We start from the raw sequence: 24,368 nt of genomic DNA, 5'->3' as shown, positions 1-24,368 counted from the left end.
TATACACCTTTATTCCCCATGCAGATGGCCTTAAGGCCCTCCGATTCTTCCTGTCCCACAGGCCCAACCTGTCCCCCTTCACTGACACCCTCATCCACCTTGCCGAACTCGTCCTCACCCTCAACAACTTCTCTTTTGTTTCCTCCTACTTTCTACAGGCTAAAGGGGTGGCCATGGGTCCCCACATGGGCCCATGCTGTGCCTGCCGCTTTGTAGGTTATGTGGAACAGTCCCTCTTTCGCACCTACACTGGCCCAAAACTCCACCTCTTCCTCCATTACAATGTTGACTGCATCGCCACTGCCTCATGCTCCCAAGAGGAGCTCAAACAGTTCATCCATTTCACCAACGCCTTCCACCCAACCTCAAGTTCACCTGGACCATCTCCAACACATCCCTGACCTTCCTGGACCTTTCTGTCTCCATCTGAGGCAACCACCTACAAACCGATGTCCATTTCAAGCCCGCCGACTCCCACAGCTACATAGAATACACCTCCTCCCAACCCACTTCCTGCAAAAATTCCATCCCCTATTCCCACCCTTGTCTGCCTTCCAGAGAGACCACTCTCTCTGTGACTCCCTCGTCTGCTCCACACTCCCCTCCAACCCCACCACAACCGGTTCTTTCCCTGCAACCGCAGGATGTGCTACACCTGTCCCCACACCACCTCCCTCACCCTCATCCCAAGCCCCAAGTTGACTTTCCACATCAAGCAGATGTTCACCTGCACATCTGCCAATGTGGAATACTGCATCCGCTGTACACGTGGCTCCCTCTACATTCTGGAAACCAAACAGAGGCTTGGGGACCGCTTTGCAGAGCACCAAAGCTCGATTCACAGTAAACACTTGCACCTCCCAGCCACGATCCATTTCAACAGCCCCTCCCACTCCTTAGACGAAACGTCCATCCTGGGCCTCCTGCAGTGAAACAATGATGCCACCCGTAGGTCGCAGGAACAACAAGTCGTATTCCACTTGGGAACCCTGCAGCCCAATGTTATCAATGTGGATTTCACCAGCTTCAAAATCTCCCTTCCCCCGACTGCATCCCAAAACCAGCCCAGCTCGTCCCCGCCTCCTAACCTGTTAATGCTCTCACCTATCCCCTCCTTCCACCTCAAGCTGCACCTCCATTTCCTACCTAGTAACCTCGTCTGCCCCCTTGACCTGTCTGTTCTCCCTGGACTGACCTATCCCCTCCTTACCTCCCCACCCATACTCTCCTCTCGACCTATCTTCTCCTCTATCCATCTCCTGTCCGTCTCACCCTCTCTCCCTATTTATTTCAGAATCCTCTCCCCATCCCCCTTTTCTGATGAAGTGTCTAGGTCTGAAACGTCAGCTTTTGTGCTCCTCAGATACTGCGTGGCCTGTTGTATTCATCCAGCTTCAGACTTTGTTATCTTGGATTCTCCAGCATCTGCAGTTCCCATTATTTCTTACCACACTTTGAGATCTTGGGTTTAAAGTGGGTAACACTGAATTTGCGCACACAAATACATCGGGTGGTCAAGCATCTGTCTGGTATGCTTGCTTATTGTTTGGGGCATGCGTACAAGAGTCAGGATGTTATGTTGCAAAATTTTAAGACTTTGTTCATGCCACACTTCGAGTGCTGGCCTTCAATTCTGGTCACCACATGACACGACCGATCGGGAGGGAATGCCAAAGAGTTTGACGAGGATGCTATCTGGATTAGAGAGTATGAGCTAGTTGGAGAGAGGCCTGTAGTTCTCCCAGAGTATGAGTTCAAAATAAGTTTAAACACAAAACTTGCATGCAGGTGCAAAAAGTAAAGAGGAAGGTCGATACAATTTTGTTTTAATTGCGACGAGTTTTCATTTTCATAAATATGAGAACATTTTTCGTCAGTAAATATGGTGAGAATACGATATATGGTGTTGGTCACCCCATCTACGGACGGACATGACAGAATGCACAGTAAAAGTTAGAATGGACGGGTTGTTTCGTGATGAACATTTTTGAGAAGGTGAGGTTTCCATCTGCTGAAATTTAGAAATCTATGAGTTGACTTGATTCAACGAGACATGAACTTGTCGAGTCGTGACATTTTGGCTATCGCACTGGGAGGACAATCTCGAACTCGAGGTAAATGCTTCACAATAATGTGTGGCTCAGTTTAAGGAGGGATGCTGCCAACTTGTTTAAAAAAAATTAAAGATGGCTGTCAGGCTTTGGTACCCTGGTCCTGAAAGACCTGTGGAGGCAGAGTCGTTGAGTAATGGTTAAAGTAGAGGGGGATGAATTCATGGTCGGGACATGAATGAAGGATTTTCAGGGGTTGGCGCATTTAAGGTTACAATCAGATCAGGCATAATGGTGGCCAATAGAAGGACAGATTTGAAGGGACCATGCCTTCTCTTGAATCTTGTCGGAAAGTTCATCTGTCAGTTCGTAAAAACTTGTACAATGCACATATTAATAGCAGGAATCACAAAAGATCTAACACGCATTTTTGACAGACCAGATTGCTTGCAAAATACTCCCACAAAAAGAATATCTGATTGAGTGCGCACATTTGTTGCAGGTTCCTTGAGCAGTTTCACAGATGATTTCACCAGCTTTCATTTTTTGAGTCAGGTATCACATCCAAGCAAAGCTTTGGATCTCATTTCCAGAGTCAAATGTCGTTTATCAATGGCAAAGAGCATTTAATGATCATCTGAGAAATTTTGTTTTGCAAGCCCCCGAGTTTCAGTTTTGATTACCTTCATCAAATTAAAATTGAAACAAGCTGAAACATTGATAAATCCGATCGAGCAGCTTAACTCAAAATTAAACCTGGCAAATCGCAATAATATTCAGTCGTCATGAACCTCGGTATCTCATGTTTGTGTTCTGATATGTGTTCGTCAGCAATCCAGAAAATAGAGTGCCTTTAAAGTCATTGTACAGCGAGTAACAAGACGTCCTCTTAGAGAGGACAAAATCAAGAATGTCAGATCTCGATGATCTGAAACAGAAACAGAAATTGTTGGAGTATCTCAACAGGTCTGGTAGCATCAGTGAAGTGAGAAACAGAACCTGGTGACCCTTATTCAGAAAGGACGGCTGTTGGAAACGGTGAAGTGTTGAAGAAAGGGGATGTGGGGGTCAAAGGAATCAACAGATACGGACAGGCAGAGCCCGCAGAGAGAGAGAGCGAGAGAGAGAGAGAGAGAGAAAGTTAGACTCGCAAAGACTGAATGAGGGGAAGACACATTAATTGCTCCCGTTCCGAATGACAAGGGAATCAGATTCATGGTAAAAGACTCCCTACAAACTCCCCTCCAAACCACTCACCATCCAGATGTGGAAACCTATTGCTGTTCCTTCAATGCCATTGGATCAAAATCCCAGAATGCCCTTTCTGAGGGCATGGTGCATCTACATTCAGCACATGGACTGCAGTGGCTCAAGAAGGCAGCTCCGCGACACCTTCTGAAGGAGAACTATGGATGGGTGATAAATACCGGACCACTCTGTGATTGCCTGGTCCTATGTGGTAATAAGGCCAGCCAGGAGGAAAGATGGTCTTGGAGATAATGAGTAGGCTGTGCTGAAAGCAGCTCATGCCATGACATGGACTAGTATGTGGCCATGGACAAATGACCAGGGAGAATGCACTCAGGGTCTAATATTATTCATCTCAATATTGAAGGCTTTGGGGTTCCCAAGCAGAAAATGTTATTCTGTTCCTCCAGCTTGTGCTGAGCCTGACTGGAGCACTGCAGCAAGCCCCAGACACCGATGTTGACCAGCGAACACAGTGGTGCATTGAAGTGGCGGGCGACCTGAGACTTCGTGCCTTTCCAAGGCAAAGAACATTGCAGTTCGTAAAGAAGTAAATTTGAAAGTTGGAACAGTGTTCCATTGTGATCGAAATGTCAGTGACTATTTGATAACTTCAGGGGTGCCGAAATCTTACTGTTCTTGCCGCTACTCTTTTAATCCTGAAACCCAGATAAAGTGCTGGGGACTTGGGTTCGAATCCCAAAGCGGCACGTGGTGGGATTTGAAGTTAACTTTTAAAACAGCTGGAAGTAATAATCTCATGATGACCATGAATCCTTTGCCGATAGTTGAGGGAAAATAAAACCATCTGGTTCACTGATGGCATTCAGGGAAGGAAGCTGCCATCCTAACCTGGTCTGACGAACGTATGACTCCAGACCCACAGCAATGTGGTTGACTCTTCACTGCTTTCTGGGAAATTAGGGATGGTCAATAAACGTTGCCTGGCCAGCGACACCCTCATACTTTCCTTTACGGAATGTTACATGTTTTAGTGCAAAAACTGTTATCTGCAGACCGGAAGGAGATGGCCTTGCACTGTGCCTTCCTCAGCTCAATAGAATAGATGCCAGCCAACCTGTTTCTTTCCTCAGGGAAGAGAAAGTGGCATTGAGAGCAGCCCAGAGACGGTTCACTCGCTTTTTCCAGGCTGAGAAGGGACTGAGGTGCGGCTGCTACAGGGCCTTTGTTTGCTCAGTTGGCTGAGTGACTGGTTTGTCAAGCTAAAGTGATGCTAACAATATGGGTTCTGTTCCCGTTCTGGGAGACGTTGCGTTTTCATTCTTTCTTTATTTTTAAAACGAAGCTCCCACATTTCCACCATCACTTCTCGACTGAGGCATGGTTCTCCTCACATGAAGCTGACCTGATGGGCATTAAATCAGCAATGGGAGGCAATTCAATATCTCGCGCTGTTCTAAATGCTAACTGGTGACTCAGTGGCTGGCACTGCTGTTGCACATCAGCATGAAGTCTGTTTCGATTCCAGCCGAGGGTAAATTCTGTGTGCGTGTGCCCCATTTGTTTCTTTCGGCTTAAAGTGGAGGCTCGACAGTTTTACTCTCACCCCTTGCCTGAGGCACGGGATCCCCTCAAGTGAAGCACTCCTCTCGGCTGACAGTGACTGTGTCCTTTGACTGTGATATTTCATGAACAGACCATCAGATGTTGTGCCCAAAAGCACTTCTTGATGCTCGGCAGCCCATGGGAAAACCCTTTTCAGGCTGAAGGCATTGATACTGTGCGCTAAATTATCTCTTCAGACATTTTTTCACCCGTATCTCTGTTGTTTCCAACGATGCAAACTAGAGTTTAATGTTCATGACTGAGGCTCCTTGGAGGCCCCAGCTGTCAGACACGCTGAGCAATGAACTGCACTCATTGCCATCCGCTTTCCTCGTGGGTTGTCCTTTTCTCTGAGCCATCAGCGCCTCCTGCTGACTCTACTAAGCCGTTCCGTAACAAATACCACTTCGAGATCTGAAATCATTGCAGTCAGCACCATATCATTCTCTGAAAATGACACGGAAATAAACATCACTCTCTTTGTCTGGCTTTACTCTTATTTTTAAAAGCAAGTGTAAGACCTTGTCAACCGGTGCACTTCAATTGGTCAGACTACCAGCGTTTGAAGCAAAACACCCTTTATTCATTCAATGTAGCTAAAACACAAACAAAAGAAAGAAGAATTGGGATAACTTAAATCTATCAGAAAACCTCACACAATAATGCAGTATTTAAGTCCTGAGCAACATATGTTCCAATATTGTAACATCCCATAAACACACAATTTGCAGAAACACATTCAATTAAATAGATTGCCTCATGTGCATTTCTGCAGTCCAGGAGGGAAGAACATTAAGAGAAAACTCGGAAAAAGCGAGAGGATTTATGTATTTTTGGAAAAGAATGATGCAATTAGTGATCGTCAGCATGGCTGTTTGCGGGGCAGGTCATGTCTAACTAAGTTGATTTAATTTTTTGAGGAGGTCATAAAGGTGATCAATGACATTAGAACAGTGGATGTTAAACACATGGATTTTAGTAAGGCCTTTGACAAGGTCACTTACTGTAGGGTCGTCCAGAACGTTAACATGCATGGGCCCATGGTGAGTGGGCTGCATGGTTTCAGAATGAGCTTGCCCATAGAAGGCAGAGGGTAGTGGTGGAAGGGTACTTTTTTCAGGCTGGAGGGCCATGACTGGCTGTGTTCTGCTTTGATCCAGACTGGAACCTCTGCTGCTGGTTATGAAAATGCAGATGGGGTGTGTTGGTAAGTATGCAGGTGGTGTCAAGATCCGTGGAGTTTTGCTGAGTGTAGCAAGTTGCCAAAGGGTACAGCCGGGTATAGATCAATTGCCAATGTGGGAGGACAAATGGCAGATGGAGTTTAATACAGGTAAGTGCGAGGTACTGCACTTTGGGAGATCAAATTTTAAGGAAACGCATACAGCGAATGACGGGTCCCTGAACAGCATCGATGTCCGAAAAGATTTTGGGGTTGAAGTACGTAGCTCCCTGAAAGTGGTCCCTCAAGTAGACAGGGTGATAAAGAAGGTGTATGGCCTGCTGCCTTTGTTGGTTGGGGAATTAAGTGCAAGTGTTATGTTGCCATGTTGCAGCTTTCTGAGACTTTAGTTAGGCCACACTTTGAATATTGCATTCAATTCTGTCGCTACACTCCATAAAATATATGGAAGCTTTCCAGAGGGAGCAGAAGATATTTCCTAGGCTGCCGCCTGGATTGGAAGGTATGAGCTATGAAGAGAATCGCGAAAAAGTCGGGTTCTTTTCTGTGACGCAGCAGAGTCTGAAGTGAGACTTGACAAAAGTCTTTAAAATGATGAGATGTACAGATAAATTTGACTGTCAGAATCTTTCTTCCCAATGTTGAAATGTCGAATTCTCGGGGGCATGCATTTAAGGTGAGAGCAGGAAATATCAATGGAGGCTTGTAGTACAAGATTTTTTTTTGCATAGAGGGTTACAGGAATATGGAAAGAGCTGGCAGGGATGCTGGTGGAGACACGTAGAACAGGGGTGTTTCAGGGACTTTAGCACATGAATATGCAAGAAATGGAGGGGTATGGGCCAGGCAGAGGGGAAACGTTCAATTTGGTGTCACGTTAAGCACAAAATCATGGTCTGAAGTCAACAATCCTGTGCTGCATTGTGAAGTATTCTATGTTCTTGAAATAACTGAGGTCTTTTCCTCAAGTTGGGGAAACCCAGAACTAGAGGGCCTAGGCTGAAACTGACAGGAGAAAGATTTGAAAGGGACTTGAGCAGGAGCTTTTTCACAAACAAGGTGATAGGTGTATAGAACAAGTTGTCAGGAGAAGTGGAAGATGCTGGTGCAGTTAGAAGGTTTAAAACACTGTTTCAGTGTTATAGAAAAGATTTGTATAACAATGTAAGCAAAGACTGGCAAATGGGAATAGTTTCATTTCGGGAATGCGACCATCCTGGATGACTTGGATCGCAGGGTCTGTTGCCATACGATACCAATCTATGACTGTATGACTCTTTGAAGAGTTAACAAACGGGCGATAGATGAATGTGATGTATCTGGATTTTCAGAATTAGTTTGATAACGTTTGACTCCTTAAAAATAAACACAAGCCCATGGTTTGGGACACGAGACATTAGAGTCTGTAAAATTGGTAAGTCAGAGAGGATAGGAAGATCAGATTGGCGGGGGAGGCATTTTCAGAATGGACACCGGTAGCTGATGGAGTTTCACAGAGATTTCTGCTGGTGTCACAATTATGTACAACACCAAGGAATGTGAGGAAAGTGATATGAATATCTTTGTTCACCCATTGTCTCTCTAATGCCCTACTCCCATGTCTTGAGCTGGTACTTTGGGACCATATCTATTTCAGACATTTTTACATGAAATTGATGGAGCAAGCCACTTGGATGATCTGTTTAAAGTCATCACTGATTAGTTCCAAGTATTCGGTTTTGAACACTTTCAGTTTTGCCAAAGGAAGACAATGTTGGAATTCCTGTGCATTGTCATGGCCAATTTCTCTCAGGCTGGAAGGTGTTGAAGAAGTTTTCCGAGTTTGGGAGAGTTGTGGCAAAGGCTTTCAAGAGCATGGGAGGGCGTGTCACAATCGCTGAAGAATACAACAAAGCCCTTAAAGCAACCAATATCTGGCAAAAAGATTGCAGAGATCAAGCAAAAAAGACCAAACAAACAAAAAAAAATCAGTAGGTGAGAGGTGTGTCCGGGATAAGAAGGTTTGCAATGGGTGCAGGATGTTAACGAAATCGAGAGGACATAGAAGCTAATTAAGTGCACAGAGATAGGGAGGGCTGCAATTTCTGAATGATGTTGCAAAGAAAGGGAGGACATCAAAATATTGTATTATATTGCAGAAGCTGTAATTTCTGATGCCTTGCTGTCTTATGCAAACTACTATTCTTGGAAATTGTTTCTTTATCTTAGGTGGAGATCACAGTCAGATTTTGTCCATCCGTAAGTATTTCATATTTGAGAAGACATGTGGCTGAGTGCATCTTGATTCCAAGTGCTATGTTCCTCTCATGTTTGTGACATTTTCCCTAACTCATGGTGGCATTGTAACACAAAAACAAATGCTAACTTGAAGAAAATCACTTATACTCACTTTATAAAGAACTAACAATTTATTTATTGACCGGAAAAGTGAGCAAGTTCACAGAAGTTGTCACAAACTGAATAGCTCCCTCCTAACTCCTAACTAGTCCCTGACTTAAAATTCTACTTGTATGCTTTTCCAATAAGATACAACCCCACTTACAGAAAAAACAAACCCAAGTAATAAGAAAATAAATTAAAATGCACTTCTTCAGAGTCTCCACGTCTTTCTTCTGTCGTTCTCAACGTTTCCACTGATCTGGGTGTCGAGGATATTTTCTTTACGAAATCTTCTGTGAAGACTGTTGGCGAGAAGTGACATTGAACCTTTGTAGATGAATCGTGCTTCATTAGAGAGCTGAGCAATTTCTTGCGTGAGCACAATGCTTATTTCTCAGATGGTGGTTGGCTCTCACATGGATCTTCAAAAACCCTCTCCTTATGTACCTTGGATGGCATATCAGTTTCCAAACAAGAGCTTTGGCTCAAGGTTGTCAAAAACGTCAGATTTAAATTCAATTGCCTTGTTATCGCTAAGTGTTTGATTCAAATTACTTGGCTCTCCACAGATGTTATTTTTCCTGTATAAGTCTCTAAGTGTAAAAAAAAAACTACCTCTTAAATGAGCAAAACACTGTTCTCCCTTATCATATTTTTGCAAACAATTTCTGCCTTCTGCCTTCCAATTCACGATTACTCTACGCAACGTCTTAACTATAATACTAGCAATCCCATGCACCTTTATATTTATTGCCATGGAGGCCTTTCTCAAAGGCTTTCTGATAATCCAAATACACCACATCCACTGCTTCACCACATGAACTCTACTAGGAACATCTTCAGGAAATCTACTCAGTTCTCACTTTTAGAATTCTGTGTTGAAACTGTAGAATCAGAGAGGCTTTTTTTCCTTGTCAAATAAATCAATGCCTTCGACAAAATTAATCACTTTCTCAGCAGCTGAGGTCCGGTTTGAAAATCTGCATTTCACACTGTTGTTCTCCCTCCATGTTTAAATAATGGTGTAGTTTTGTCAAAATGCCATACATCAGTCCACATTGAGCTGTCAATGTCATTTTGAATTGCGACAATCAATGCATCCACTATCTCTGTCCACATCTATTTTAACATTCTCAGACAAAGGCCAGCTTGTACACTCATGCAATAACTTCCGACCTCATTAATTTGTCCAATGCAATATCGAATTTCTACCATTTCCATGCTTTCACTGTATCTTTGAATCTTGCTTGTGTCTTTCACTGTTATGCCAGACACAAAGTCTTTATTTCTCTCCTGTGACATTTCTCGGTTTCCTATTCTAAACGTCTCTGTCTCTTCACAGAATTGACCCACATTCATCTCCGTAAATCCCTTTGGCTGAACATCGTCAACAAACATCCTTCCCTCTGACATTATGATGGGCGCAATGTAAAATGGTTGGGGCTGGGACACGACACTGAGGAAATCCTGCTGTGATGTCTTGGAGCTCTGTTAGCCACCGCCTGAGACAAATTCAATCATCTTTAATTGTCTTGCAGATGTCTCAAAACAGTGGAGAGATTGACTCTGATTCACAATGACTCCGGTTTTGCGATGGTGTGTGTTCTCAAAATTGCCAAATGTCCCCACGATGTCATGGTCAAACACTCTTACGTGATTTCCAGATTTATTAATTGCAATATTCAGAGGAAAACATATCATGATAATCCTACATAAAGCATTCTCATAGAGTGACACCTCGCCATCTCCACCATGTGCAGCCTTTACTTTCGGAAGAATAATTTACTCTTCCTGATGGGATGCGGCTCTCGCCAAACCGACAAAAAGAGAACAATCCTTGTGGATCCAGTCTCCTTTCTTACACCGCCGGAGACATTACAACACTGTTCATTCCCTCATTAATCATTTTGAATCCATTGTACTTGGTGCAGTAGTCTCTGGTGTGACGAAAATGTGTTGTTTAATGACATCCTTTTTATTATTGGCCTGATTGCTCTTTTTGTCATCAGTACTATCGGACAGATTTGCTCCTCCAGAACCTTCCTTTCCCTCCATTCATCCAACAATCACTGTGATCCATTATCCTTCCCATGATTTGGCATAACCATTAGTTTTAGTGATGCTTAGAGTGAATAATTTGCTTAAAAGATAACATCAGGGTGTTTGTGAACTTCTCTCTGAACTTGGAGAGGGTTGCTACACAAACAGATGTGTTTGTGCAGCAGTTTATATCGCGGAGCATATTTGCAACATGTTGCAATATAGATTCAGAACTTTTCTCGAACAATGGTTCGAAAGTATTTAAAATATTTGAAAAGGCACCACAGCCACTGAAGGATGAAACCACTGGATATCGTGAAGAGTAAAATAATAAACTTTCTTCTGCTCTCCATCTCTGGGTCACAAGAAGCCTGCCCCTTGCTCTGACCTCTCAATCTCTTATGGACCCAACTCGGCATGAAAATGTGCCTGACTGTCAGAGTGTTGATCAAAACAATTAAAGCAATTGGGTGCATTGGATTTAAGACCTTTTCAAAACCACGAAACCTATCCATATGAGATCTGAATCGTGTGCTTCGGTATTCGTGCAGAACCACATGACCTTGTTCGTGATTCTGAAAGCTTCATGTCTGAAGTGAGTGGGAATGGTTTTGAAAAAGAGTGGAAAACCTGTAGCTGCTGGAATTGTTGTTGCAGCTTTCTTGGTGCAATATTTTGTTTTTAGCTTCTGGCTACCAGTGGGAACAAATCGAATAAAGGTGAATGTGATGGTGACCCAGACAGAACGGTGGCAGCACGGCGGGGCAAAAGGCAACTTATCACACCATGGTCATATCCAAGAAATTCAGAGGGAAATAATAATTACTGAGCCGTTACAGTCTGCCTGAGGGATAGCATACAGCAGATCAGCTGTTGCCATGGCGACGAGGTAATGCCGATTGCATCAGGAGATTCCACGTTTTCCTCTGAATTAAATCACGAGTGCCAGTAAATTCACTGAGAGAGAATGAAGGAAAAGATTAGAAATTGCAGGAAAAAAAAACGCATTCACAATTTGTGAGATCAGACCATTGGACCAATCAGCTATGACTTCAAGAAGCCACCAAATTGGACAGATCAGGTTAAAGATCAAAGTTAACAGAGGGATGAAGAAGATTGCGCGCCCGGAGCAGGTGAATGCTTTATTATTCCAATGAGCAGTTGTGCGTCTGAACCTGGAGCAGTACAACCAGTGAGTGGGCCCTCTGCTTCACCAGCTGCATCGTATTCTATTTCCGATACAATGTGCCTTAACTGCCATGAAATACTCACTGCCTCATTCACCTCACCCGCTGACCTGTGAGACTGCCCTTCACACGTCGCCTTTTGTGGTGTTACCTCCTGGATGTCAGCCTTACTCACTATTACTTTTTCTCGACCCACAGATCCTCAGCCAGTTTCATGAGTCAAACATCGTCGATACATTGCAAATCATTCAGTGTTCCTCCTCCCAACTCCCCCAACACTTTCAAACATATGAAAGCAATAAGCCAAGTGTTTTTTGCTGGAAAAATGAACAAGAAATGGTGTCTATTTTTCGTTATTCCTTCATAGTGTTTTTTTCCAACTTCAAATTGAATCACATCTCCGTGACCAGAGTTCATTATACGTGAAGGTGAATGCGGGAGGAGAACACAGTAAATTTGTTCCCACTGCTCCATATACCGCCAGGTGAAATAAAACTCCACAAGAATGCACTTGATCCATTTATAATTAACACAAAACGATGTGTCGACCAGGCTCAGGAGCAAACGCAATTATTTGTTTATGATCAGAAATAAACATGTTCAACACGTATGACTCCATTGAACAACACAGAATTCAGGAAGGTAGAGGAGTGAAAGGTTATCCCAAATAAATGTACCAAAAGACAGTCAGAAAGACAGATCCACGCGCTCTCTCTCTCACACACAGAAATGCCCAGAAAACAAAGCAGATCGTCCTGCAGAGACTGGCAAATTCCAAATGAGCAGGTACACTTTGGCCAGAGGATCATCTTTGAAGACCAAATGAAAAAGTGTTGGATGTTGAACAGCCAAAGGATCTGCGTTGTACCATGCATTAAGTCTTGTACACACAGATTCTTCTGAGGCTTATCTATTCGCTCTTTCAAGATAAGGAATAGGACTCACTCTGAAATGATGTTGTGGCTTGTTTTCGTTTCGAATTGGGCGAGATTGTACGGAGCAGATTGAGCACTGCAATTTTTCCTTTTATTCAGCTTGTTCTGAGCAAACCTTTCACCGACTCAAATTTATACACAGAGCATACACCCTGAAGCAACGTGTTTTTCTTAACCAGATATTCTGCCAACTCAACAAGCGAGCTTCTGTGCAACGCAGCTTGTTCTCAGCAGATTCCTTCCAAATGACTCAGAAATAACAATAACCTCTCCAAGATATTCACTGTTTAAAACGTGCCCAATACGTTCCAAAGCAAAATTCTCCAATCTCAGATTTCTGGAAATAATGATAAAATAATCTCCAATGTCCACAGTGTGGTTTCATTGACTCTTTTCAAAATAAAATTACTCCATGAACGTGAAGCACACTCAGAAAATAAAGATCTTTCTGCACAGCCCTTCAGAATTTAACACCTCCACGCCACGTTATGTATCAGAGATAGCGGGAAGTGCAGATGCTGCAGACCCGAAACGTCAGCTTTCCTGCTGCTCTGCTTGCTTAACACCACGTCTACAGGTTTCCACGTAATCCAGCAGCGATGCCCACTTGCAGCAGTGTGTACTGTCTAGGAGGCGTGCTGAAGAAACTCAATAATGCTCCTCAGTCAGTATGCTCCAAATCCATCACCACTTCTATCCAGAATGGCCAGGGTTGCAGCCACTTGCCATCCTGAATTGATAAGATATCACTTAGTCAAAATCCTGGAACTCCCTCATAAAAAAACATTGTGGGTCAACATACAGCTCTTGGACTCCTGCAGTTCCAGAAGGTAGCTAACCATCATTCCTTCAAGAACATGCTGGAATGAGCAATAAATATTGACCCAGTCAATGACTCTTTCATTCACCCAGCTTTATCGAGGGTCATCAAAGCACCTCGGAGAACCAATGACTCATACAGCACACAAGAAGTTTGTTGGCCCATCAGGTACGTATCATGTCCTTTTCTGACGGAAAACCAGCTTGCCGAAGTACTACTTACGAAACACAATGGGTAACTGATACCTCACAACATATGAGAATATGTAGAAGGTCATAAAATCATGAGGGATATAGAAAGGGAAGCTTGCCGAGAAGTTGGAAAGATATTGGTGAGAATTCTTTGGAATAGGATTTACACACATTTGGAAAGGCATGGTTTAATAAGTGACAGTCGGCGTGGCTTTGTGTCGGGCAGGTGGGGTTCAAATCCATATCTCCCTGACAGTGGTCACATAAGTGGATCGGGTGGTAAAGAAAGCTTCAGGCATGCTGCCTTCATTGGTCGGGGAATTGAGTTCAAGAATCAGGCTGCCATGTTGCAGATTTATAACATTTTGGTGAGGACTCTCTCACAGCATTGTATTCAGGTCTGTCACCATATTTTAGGAAATATATGGAAGCTTTAAAAATGGTACAGAAGAGGCCCACCAAGAATCTATCTGGATTCGAAGTTATGAGGACCATAGAAAGGCTCATAATACTCGGGTTCTTTTCTGTGCAGCAGTGGTGTCTGAAGGGAGATCTGTTAGAATTCCATAAAATCATGTGTTGCGTCGGTAAGGTTGACGCCAGAATCATTTTCACAAGTTTTGAAATGTCTTCTTGGAGGGAGCTTGCATTTAACATGGTAGTGGGAAAGCTCAATGTTTTCTCTGTGAAATATTCACACATGAACTCTACCAGGAACATCTTCAGGAAATCCCCTCAGTTCCCCCTTTCACAATTATGTGCTGTCTCTGCTGAATGAGAGAAGCTTTTTCTCTTTGACAATTAAATGCTTGCCTTCGGATAAATACATCACCTTCTCACTGACTGAGGTCAGCTATGAAAATCTGCATTTCACACGGTTATACTCCCTCCATGTTGAAATGATGGTTTGGTTGGGCAGAATGGCAAACATCAGTCCACATTCAGCTGCCAATGTCATTGTGAGCTGCAATGAGCAATGCATCCACTATCTCTGTCCACATCTCTTTCAACATTGTCAGAAAAAGGACAGCTTGTCCCCTCAAATCAGCTTCATGAATTTTCCCAATGCTTCCTTTCTGCAATACCGAATTTGTTTCATTTCTACAATTCCACTGGATCATTGAATCATGTTTGTTTTGGGGAAGAATTCCTGTGTCTTTCACTGTTAAGAGAGACACAAAGACCATATGCCTCTTTTCTGACAATTCTATCTTTCCTAATCTGAATGTTTCTGTATCTTCGCGAAATTGACCCACAATTGTCTTCCTGAATCTGTTTTGCTGAAACTTCTGCAATCACCAAGGAAAATCATGATACTGGATGCAACGTAAAATGGTTGGTCCTGAGACATGACACAGATGAAATCCTGCAGTGAGATCCTGAACCTGAGTTAGCCAGCCCCTCAGAAAAATTCAAGCGTCTTACATTTTCTTCCATAAGTTTCACAACAGTTGAGACATTGCCCCGATTCACATTGAATCCAGAGCTAGTAGGAACTGCAAATGCTGGAGAATCTGAGATAACCAGGTGTAGAGCTGGATGACCACAGTAGGCCAAGCAGCATCATAGGAGCACCGAGGCTGATGTTTTGGGCCTAGACTTTTCTTCAGAAATGCGGGGTAGGGTGGAGAAGGCGGTTCTGAAATAAATAGGGAGAGAGGCGGAGACAGATAGAAGGTGGATAGAGGAGAAGATAGGTGGATTGGTGTTAGGCAAGTCAAAGAGTTGGGATGGAGGCAATAAATTGAAGAGTATGCGGGAAGGTAGTGAGGAGGTAGGTCAGTCCAGGCAGGGCCGACCGGTCAAGGGTTGTAGGTTGAGGGGAGATTTTAAAGTTTCTGAAATCCACATTGATACCATTGGGCGGCAGGGTTTCCAAGTGGAATATGAGTTGCTGTTCCTGCAACCTTCTGGTGGCATCGTTATGGCTGTGCAGGAGGCCCACGATGCACATGACATCAGAGGAATTGGAGGGGGATTTGTAATTGTTCATGGCTGGGAGGTGCAGTTGTTCAGTGTTTACCGAATGGAGATCTTCTACAAAGCAACCCCCAAGCCTCTACATGATTTTCCCGATGTCGAGGCGACCACAATGGGTACAGTGAATGCAGTATACTACATTGTACAGGTGAACATCTGCTTGACGTGAAAAGTCTTCTTGGGACCGGGGATGAGGTTGAGGGTGGAGGTGTGGTGGCAGGCGTAGCACTTCCTGCGGTTGCAGTGAAGTGTGCCGGGGGTGGTGGGGCTGGACGGGAGCATGGAGTGGATAAGGGAGTCACGGAGAGAGTGGTCCCTCTGGAAATTAGACAAGGGTGGGGAGTGAAAAATGCCTTTTGTGGTGTTGTCGGATTGCAGATGGCGGAAGTGTCGGTGGATGATACGTTGCATCTGGAGGTTGGTCGCGTGGTACTTGAGGCGAATGGGGATTCTTTTTGGGTCATTATTGCGGGGACGGGGTGTGGGGGATAAGTTGCGGCAAAAGCTGGAGACATGGTTGAGGGCATTCTCGACCACTGCGGCAGGGGTGGGCACGTTGCATTCCCTTACAAATGAGGACATCTGAGATGTATGGAGCAGAATGCCACATCCTGGGAGCAGATGGTGTGGAGGTGACAGAATTGGGAATAGGGGATAGCATTTTTGCAGGAAGATGGATGGGAGGAGGTGTATTCTTGGCAGCTGTGGGAGTCGGTGGGCTTGAAATGGATATTGGATTCGAGGTGGTTGCCTGAGGTGTAGACTGAGAGTTCCAGTAAGGTGAAGGAGTTTTTAGAGATGGTCCAGGTGAACGTAAGGTTGTGGTGGAAGGTTTTGGTGAAGTGGATGAACTGTTCAAGCTCCTCGTGGGACCACGAGGCAGCACCGATGCAGTCATCAATGTAATGGAGTACGCATTGTTCCACGTAACGTACAAAGACACAGGCACAGGTTGGGCCCATGCGGGTACACATGGCCACCCTGTTTGTCTGTAGGAAGTGGGAGTAATTGACAGAGAAGTAGTTGAGGGTGAGGACAAGTTTGACTACACAGATGAGAGTGTCAGTGTCTCGGAAATCGACAGGTCTGCAGGACAGGCAGAAGAGAAGGCCCTTTAGGCCATCTACATGGGGAATGCAGCTGTATCGGAACTTGACGTTCACAGCTAAAATGAGGGGTTGGGGACTGGGGAAATGAAAGTTCTGGTGGAGGTACTACGTGTGGGTGGTATCACGGACATAGGCAGGGAGTTCCAGGTCCAAGGTGGAGATAATGGAGTTGAGGTAGGTGGAGATAAGCTCAGTGGGGGCAGGAGCAGGTGGAGACAATGGGTCAACCGGGGTAGTCACGTTTGTGGATTTTGGGAAGGAGATAGAAAAGGGCGGTGTGTGGTTGGGGAACGATGAGATTGGAGGCTGTGGGTGGGAGGTCACCTGAAGTGATGAAGTTTTGGATGGTTTGGGAGATGGTGTTTGGTGCTCAGGGGTGGGGCCATGATCCACGGGGCGGCAGGAGGTGGTGTCGGAGAGCTGGCGCCTGCCCTCAGTGATGTAGAATTCATTGTGCTCTACCACAACTACGACTCCCTTGTCCGCGGGTTTTGTGGTGAGGTTGGGATTGGAGCGGATGGATCGTCTTCTTGTGATGCTGTTTGGCCTGCTGTGTTCATCCAGCTCAACAACTTGTTATCTCGCATTGAATCCAGGTTTGTGATGGGCTCTGCAATTCTGCAAATCGCCAAATGTCTCCATGAAGTCATATCAGTCACCCTTAATCATTCGACAGTATTTGCAAATTGTAAGAAGAAGAGGAAAATATTCCATGACAATCCGCGGTAAGTTGTCCTCACAGTTTGGCACATCGACATTTCTACCATGCACAGCTTTTGCATTTTAAAGAATAATGTACTCTTCCTCAGGTGACGAGCTGAGAATTAGAACAACACGGAGGCAACCATTTCTGTAAATTCGATGGAAGGGTCACCCGACCTGACACGTTAACTCTGTTTTCTCCTTCAAGATGCTGCCGGAACTGCTGAGCTTTTCCAGCAACTTTGCTTTTGTTCCTCTAAATTGCGATTCATTTTTTGGTCTGCAGGACGCATTTTGACACTGTTGCTTCCTTAATTAATCATGTTGAATCCATTTAACTTGATGCAGTAGTCTCTAGTCTAACGAAAAATGTGCCACCCAATGACGTCCTTTTCTCATTGGGCTGAGTACTCGCTTCATCATCAGTAATACTGGACAGACTTGCTCTCCAGAACCTTCCTTTCCCTCCATACATCCAGCAAACACTGTCATCCATTTCTCTTCACACGATTCGGCATCACTATTTATTTTGTTGATGCTTACAGTGAATTGTTTGCTTAAAAGGTCACATGAGCGTGTTTGTGAACTTCTCTCTGAACTTGGAGAGTGTTGCTACATAAATAAATGTGTTTGTGCAGCAGTTTATATCACGGAGCATATTTGCAACATATCGGAATATAGATTCAGAATTTTTATCGAACAATGGATCGAATGTCTTAAAATATACAAAAAGGTAGCACAGCCACAGCAGGATGAAACCACAGGATATCGTGAAGAGAAAAATAATAGACTTTCTTCTGCTCTCCATCTCTGGGTCACAAGAATTCTGCCCTTTGCTCTGATCCTGCAGTCTCTTATGGGCCTGACTGGCCACTAAAATTTGCCTGACTGTCAAAGCGTTTATCAAAAGAATTAAAGCAAATGGGAGCATTGGAGTTAAGATCTTTTCAAAGCGTTTGAATCCTATCCATATGGGATCGTAATAATATGCTTCATTGTTCATGCAGAGCCACTCGACATTGTTAAAGATTTGGTAAGATTCAAACCTGAAGTAGGTGGGAATGTTTTTGAAACAGGCCAGAATGCCTGTTGTTGCTAGAACTGCTGTTGCAATTTTCTTGGTGCAATATTTCATTTTCAACTTCTGGGAACAAATCGCAACAAATCGATCAAATGTAAAAGTGACAGTTAACCAGACAGAACAATCAGTGGCAGCGCGGCGCAGCACAGAGGTAATTTTACAGACAGCGGTCAGATGGAAGAAATTGACAGGGAAATAATAATCATTGATCCGGTAGAGTATGACCTCAAGGATAACATACAGTAGATCCGCTGTTGCCATGGCAACGAGGTAACGAGTGGTGCATGAGGAGATTCCACATTTTCCTCTGAATAAAATCACAAGTGCCAGTGAATTCACTGTGAGAGAGCGAAGGGAAAGGAGATGCGAAATTACTTTTAAAAAGTCATTCACATTTTCTCAAGACAGACCACTGAACACAAACAGATTAGCTGGAGATGGTACAGAAGTGATTTACAAGGATGTTGCCTGGGATAGAAGGTTTGAGTTGTGAACAAAGGCTGTGTACGCTGGGACTGATTTCATTGGCGGGTTGGAGGCGGAGAGATGACCTGCTGAAATTTTATAAAACAATGAGAGTTCCAGATAGAGTTGATGGTTATTGTCTTTTCTCCAAGATGGGGAATTTTCAGATGAGGGAGCACAAAACGTGCATTTGGACTGGCACCCAGTAAACTCATTTTTTTAGGTGAGAGGAGAGAGATTTCTTTCAAAGAGACATTAAGAGGCAATGTTTCAACACAAAGGGTCATTCATGTGTGGAATGATTTTCCTGAGGAAGTGGTGGATGTACAGTTACAATGTTGAAAAGACATCTGGATGGATATATGAACGGGAAGGATATGGGTCAGGAGTAGACAGGTGGGAATATTTCAGTTTGGGATTTTGTTTGGGATGGACTGCGTGGTCCAAAGGACCTGTTTTAGTGCAGCATGAATCTATGGCTCTGTGACTTCAACTGGCCACTGAGGAATCGTGTTCAGAGATGTATGGGTTATGGGGGGATGGATCTGGGTGGGATGCTTCAATGGGCAGTGTGGACCTGCTGTGATGAAGGGCCTTTTCCCACACTGCAGGGAATCTAATCTAACCTGATCACATACAGATCAGGATAAAGATCTTTTTTATGAGGTATCAGTCAGAGGGGTGCAGCAGACTCCTGTCCAGAAGCAGGTGAGCACTTTAATAGTCCAATGAGGAATTGTGTGTCTGAAGCTGGAGCAGTGCAAGCTTGGAGTAGACCCTCTGCTCCTCCAGCTGCAATGCGTACCATTTCGTTTTGCGCTGCAATGTGCATCACCTGCAAAGAAATACCTACAAACACATTAGACTCACCTTCTGATTTGTCCATCTGTCCTTCACACGTCACCTTTCGTGGTGTTACCTCCTGTCGAGTAGCCTGACTCACCATGGCTTCAAACTCGAGCCATAAATCCCCAGCCACACTAACCAGCCAAAGCTTGTTGATACTTTGCAAATCAATCTGTTTTCATTTTCCCACTTCTGAATTAGCCTCAGCAATGAGCCAAGCGTTTTTGATGGATTAATGAACCGAAAATCGGGTAGATTTCCCTGTATTCCTTCATAATGTTTGACACCCAAATTCCAATGGACCCGTGTCTCTGTGACGAGAGCCCAGTGTATGTGAGGGTGGATGCGAGAGGAGAGCTCTGGAGCTCTCTTCCCACTGCTCGACATATCACCAGGTGAAAAAGAACTACACAAGAATACACCTTACTTCACACAAAATGATATGTGAATCAGGTTCATCAGCAAACACAGTTGTTTGTTTATGAACAGGAATAAAATTGCATAACAAGTATAACATCATTGACCAACATGGAATTCATGGAGGTAGAGGAGTCAACGTTTACCCATATTAAATTTACCAAAAGACTCTTTCTGTCTCTCTCTCTCCCGTTCCCGGAAAGTGCAGCGAACAAAACAGGCTTCCTGCAGAGATGGAAAAATTCCAAAGGAACAGGTGTAATTTGACCAATGGGTTATTTGTTCAGACCAAATGCAAAAGTGTGGGATATTTCAGAGTCACTGGACGTGCGTTGGAACTTGTGCAGTCCTGTCACCAAAAATGCACCTTTCCCAATGAAGCCTTGTACACACAGATTCTCAGAAAATACAATATTTTGTTGCTCTTGAAGTCTCTTTCAAAATAATGAATGTGTTTCAGTCTGAAATGATGTTGTGGTTTTGTTTTGTTTTTGAATTCGGTGAGATTATCTGGAGCAGCTTGCTCACAGCATTTTTTTTTTCTCGAATTCAGCTGTTTTTTTTAGCTGACTTTCCTCAACTCCCTCTTATCCTCGGAGCCTTCCTTCTAATCCAGCGTGTTCCCACCAGGCATTCCACCAGCACAACATTCTTTCAATCCACATTCTGTGCAACTCAGCTTGTTCTCAGCAGATTTCCTCCGAATGAATCATTGGAACAAGACAGAATCCAAGACAGTCGCTGTTCAAAACAAATTGAAGCGTGCAAACTCAATCATTCCAGACACTTCAATCAACCTGCACAGAGATGAGAGATACACATAGGCAATTTGAACCCGGCCATGATTTTGTTCAGGGTTGGTACAGTACCAATGCACCACAAGAACCTTAGCCCGAGCAATCACAGACACTTACCCGGCAAACCGACTACCGCAATTGCAACATAGAATATATTCCTGACTAATTAAATTGGTCGATGCATTTTCTGAGCGACAAGATCAATCACGTTGTGCTGCTCGTCATCTCTCCAGTTCAGAATGGGATAAGAGCCTTTATTTTATACCCGACAGGAGCTGCCAGGGGATTCTGTGTTTGCAAAATTTTCCAGTCGTTTGTTTTCCAAAAGACTCACAAGCAGAGATTACGACAGTCGAGTTACTTCTCCAGTGATCGAAAATATTTAGCAATTTGTTTTGGAGAGATCTGCAGCTCTCTTGAGATAAAGGATTTCAGTTGAGCCACGCTTAGGCTCAAAAATATCACAATATATTCCCACCCAGCGTTTTGCTGCAGGTTCTGTGCTGACTGGGTCAGATCTCTGGAAGAGCAGCTCAAATTGTCTCAGTCAGCAGCCCCATTTCAACCATCACTCCACTGTTTCGCTCAGCCAGTTCAGAAGTAATGTGTCCAGTTCCAGTCACCCTGCCAAAGAAATGATATTATTTAGCTGGAGAGCGTTCATAAAAGATTTACCAGGATGTTGCCAGGAGTGGAAGGTTTCAGTTACAGGGAGAGTCTGGATTGGCTCGAATTGTTTTCATTGGAGCAAAAGAGGTTAAGTGGTGACCTGAGAAAGATTTATAAAATCATAGTGGGTATAAACGTGGTGAGCGGCAGCTATCTCTTCCCTCGGGTGGGGGATTTCAAGTCTGGGGAGCATATTTTTAAGGTGAGATGAGAATAATTTATAAAAGACAGGCGGTCAATATTTTTGCACAGGGAGTGCTTTGTGTGCAGGATGGGCTTGCAAAGAAAATGATAAATGTGGGTACAGTTGCAATGTTTAAAAGACATTTAGACAAGCACATGAAGAAGAAATGTTTGGAGAGATATGGGCCAAGTCAGACAGATGGGATTAGCTCCATTTGGGATCATGGTCAGCCGAGACTGTTTGGACTAAAAGTCTGTTTCCATGCTGCATGACTCTCTGAACTAATGAGTCAGCTGTTTACTCGATGCTCTACAGATGAAATCTTTCTTACCTGCAATCCAAGGCCGTTCATTTCAGATTATAACCACTGCCCAGTCAAAGGAATGTTTTGTATCAGGGCACTCTTTCATTCATTGCCATTCAACGTGTGTCTGTCTCTCTGATGAACTTTCCCCAACACCTTTGACTCACTGAGGTAGTCTCTCGTATTCCCTGACCTGTTTGCGTATCTGAAACACATTGTTACTGGAAAGCAGAATCTCTGGAACGTTGATTACCTGATATACTCTCTAAAACCCTTTGATGAAATTTCTTGCACAGCACATGAAACAATCGATAGGATTTACACTCCCACTGGACAGGTGACGGGTTGTGAAGTTTCAGTTCTTCATCTCGTACATCAATGATTTCGTTTTCTTCCTTCAGCCTGAACTTGAAAATTAAACCAATTGGACCAAAAACCTCACCCAAAATTTCATTATCTCATGTCCATGTGGGCTTTTTCCTTCCCTTTCAGCAATTTTCTATCCTTGTCCAAGTTTTCGAATTAATGCCAATAAGGACCATATCCAGTCACAGTGGTTTGTAACTACATTTCAATTTCTCACCCTCGCAGAACAGACCACACCCCAGAGTTATAAAGGTGGTAGCAGACAAGATTGTGGAGCCATTGGTGGCGATCTTTCAGGAATCGCTGGAGCCATGGTTGGTCGCAGAGAACTGAGAAATGGCGAATGTAACACACATATTTAAGAAGGGAGGGAGGCAAAACACAGGAAACTATAGACTGGTTCGAGTAACCTCAGTGATTGGTCAGATTTTAGAATCCATTATGAACGACAGATCCACAGAAACGATTCAGCTCAGAAGAGGTCAATTGGGCACATCCTTGTTTGAACCGACCCAAAGAGATCCAAACGCCCTTTTTAATCACATCATCCTTCACTTTGCCCATTGCCCTGCCGATCTACTGTGCTGACTCATACACATTCTCACAGAGCTTCGGGTTTCTGCCTCCACCACTAATTCAGGCGGAGAACACTAGGCATCCTTCATCCTCTGTTTAAGAAGAATTTTGCTCACATCCACTGTAATTCTGCCGCCACTGACCTGAATAAACAAGCCCTAGTTTTCAAACTCTCTGCTAATTTGGCCACTGCATCTCTTCTCTTCAATATTTTTCACACATGAGCATTAAGAATGAGTTTGCAGAATACTTGAAAGGCATGCTGAAAGAGGCCAAATTCAGCACGGCTTCATCAAGGAGACGTCTTTCTGAACGAACTTGTTTGAATTCTTTAAGGAAGTAATGAGCAAGTTAGAAAAAGGAGAGCTATTGGACATGATCTATTTGGATTTCCAGAAGGACTTTGACAAGTTGCTGCATGCGAGGCTGAGAAATAAGATAAGAGCGCATGGTGTCAAGGCAAGGCATTGGCACACATAGAGGACTGGCAGACAGGCAGATGTCAGAGATTGTGGACGAAAGGGTCTTTTTTTCAAGATGGCAGCAGTGACATGTGAAGTTCTGCTGGGGTCAGTGTGGAAACCAAAATTATTCACATTAAACATTAATGATCTGGGTAAAGGAACATAAGGCATTATTGCAAATTTTGCAGCTAACACAAGGGTAGATGGAGAGTCAGAAAGTGTTGAGGAAGTGGGGAAGCTACAGGAGGACTTGAACAGGTTAGGAGAGTAGGCAAAGATTTGGCAGACCAAATGCAGATTCGAAAATCCTGACGTTATACACTTTGGCAGGAAGAATATGGGAAAAGCCTTTGGAAATTTGAAGCACAAAGAGACGTGGATTCCTAGTTCAGGATTCTCTTAAGGTTAGCATCCAAGTTCAGTCGGCAGTTAAGAAGGCAAATGGAATGTTAGTATTCATTGCAAGAGAGCTACAACACAAGACTAGAGGCTGTATAAGATTCTGATCAGACCGCATTTGGAATATTGTGAGCAGTTTTGGATCCTATATCCAAGATAGCATGTGCAAGCTTTGACAGGGGTCCAGAAAAGTTTTACAGGAATATTCCTGTGGATAAAGGACTAGTTTGGAGATGTTTTGGGCTCTGGATATATACTCCATGGAGTTCAGAAGATTGGGGGAAACTGATTGAGATGTCCAGAATACTGAGAGACCTGGTTAGAGTGGTCGTGGAGAAGAAGTTTCCATTGGTAGGGGAGACTAAGGCCCGAGGGAACAGCTTCAGAGTTAAAGGATAACCCTTTGGAA

At 43.9% G+C, this 24,368-nt stretch overlaps 1 protein-coding gene across 1 annotated transcript; it reads right to left on the bottom strand.

The window, feature by feature from the left end:
- Positions 1 to 17,956: 17,956 nt before the first annotated feature.
- On the bottom strand, positions 17,957 to 18,733 carry LOC132207513 (probable G-protein coupled receptor 139). Its single transcript, XM_059643367.1, has one exon. It carries the CDS (start codon positions 18,731 to 18,733, stop codon positions 17,957 to 17,959), a length of 777 nt encoding a protein of 258 aa, XP_059499350.1.
- Positions 18,734 to 24,368: the final 5,635 nt, after the last annotated feature.

This window comes from Stegostoma tigrinum, chromosome X, assembly GCF_030684315.1.
Source record: "Stegostoma tigrinum isolate sSteTig4 chromosome X, sSteTig4.hap1, whole genome shotgun sequence".
NCBI classification, from domain to species: Eukaryota; Metazoa; Chordata; class Chondrichthyes; order Orectolobiformes; family Stegostomatidae; genus Stegostoma; species Stegostoma tigrinum.
This window is presented reverse-complemented; position numbering and strand designations above follow the sequence as displayed.

Coding starts and splice junctions, on each gene's coding strand:
- LOC132207513 (XM_059643367.1), bottom strand. CDS start 18,733: ATGGCAACAGCGGATCTACTGTATGTTATCCTTGAGGTCATACTCTAC.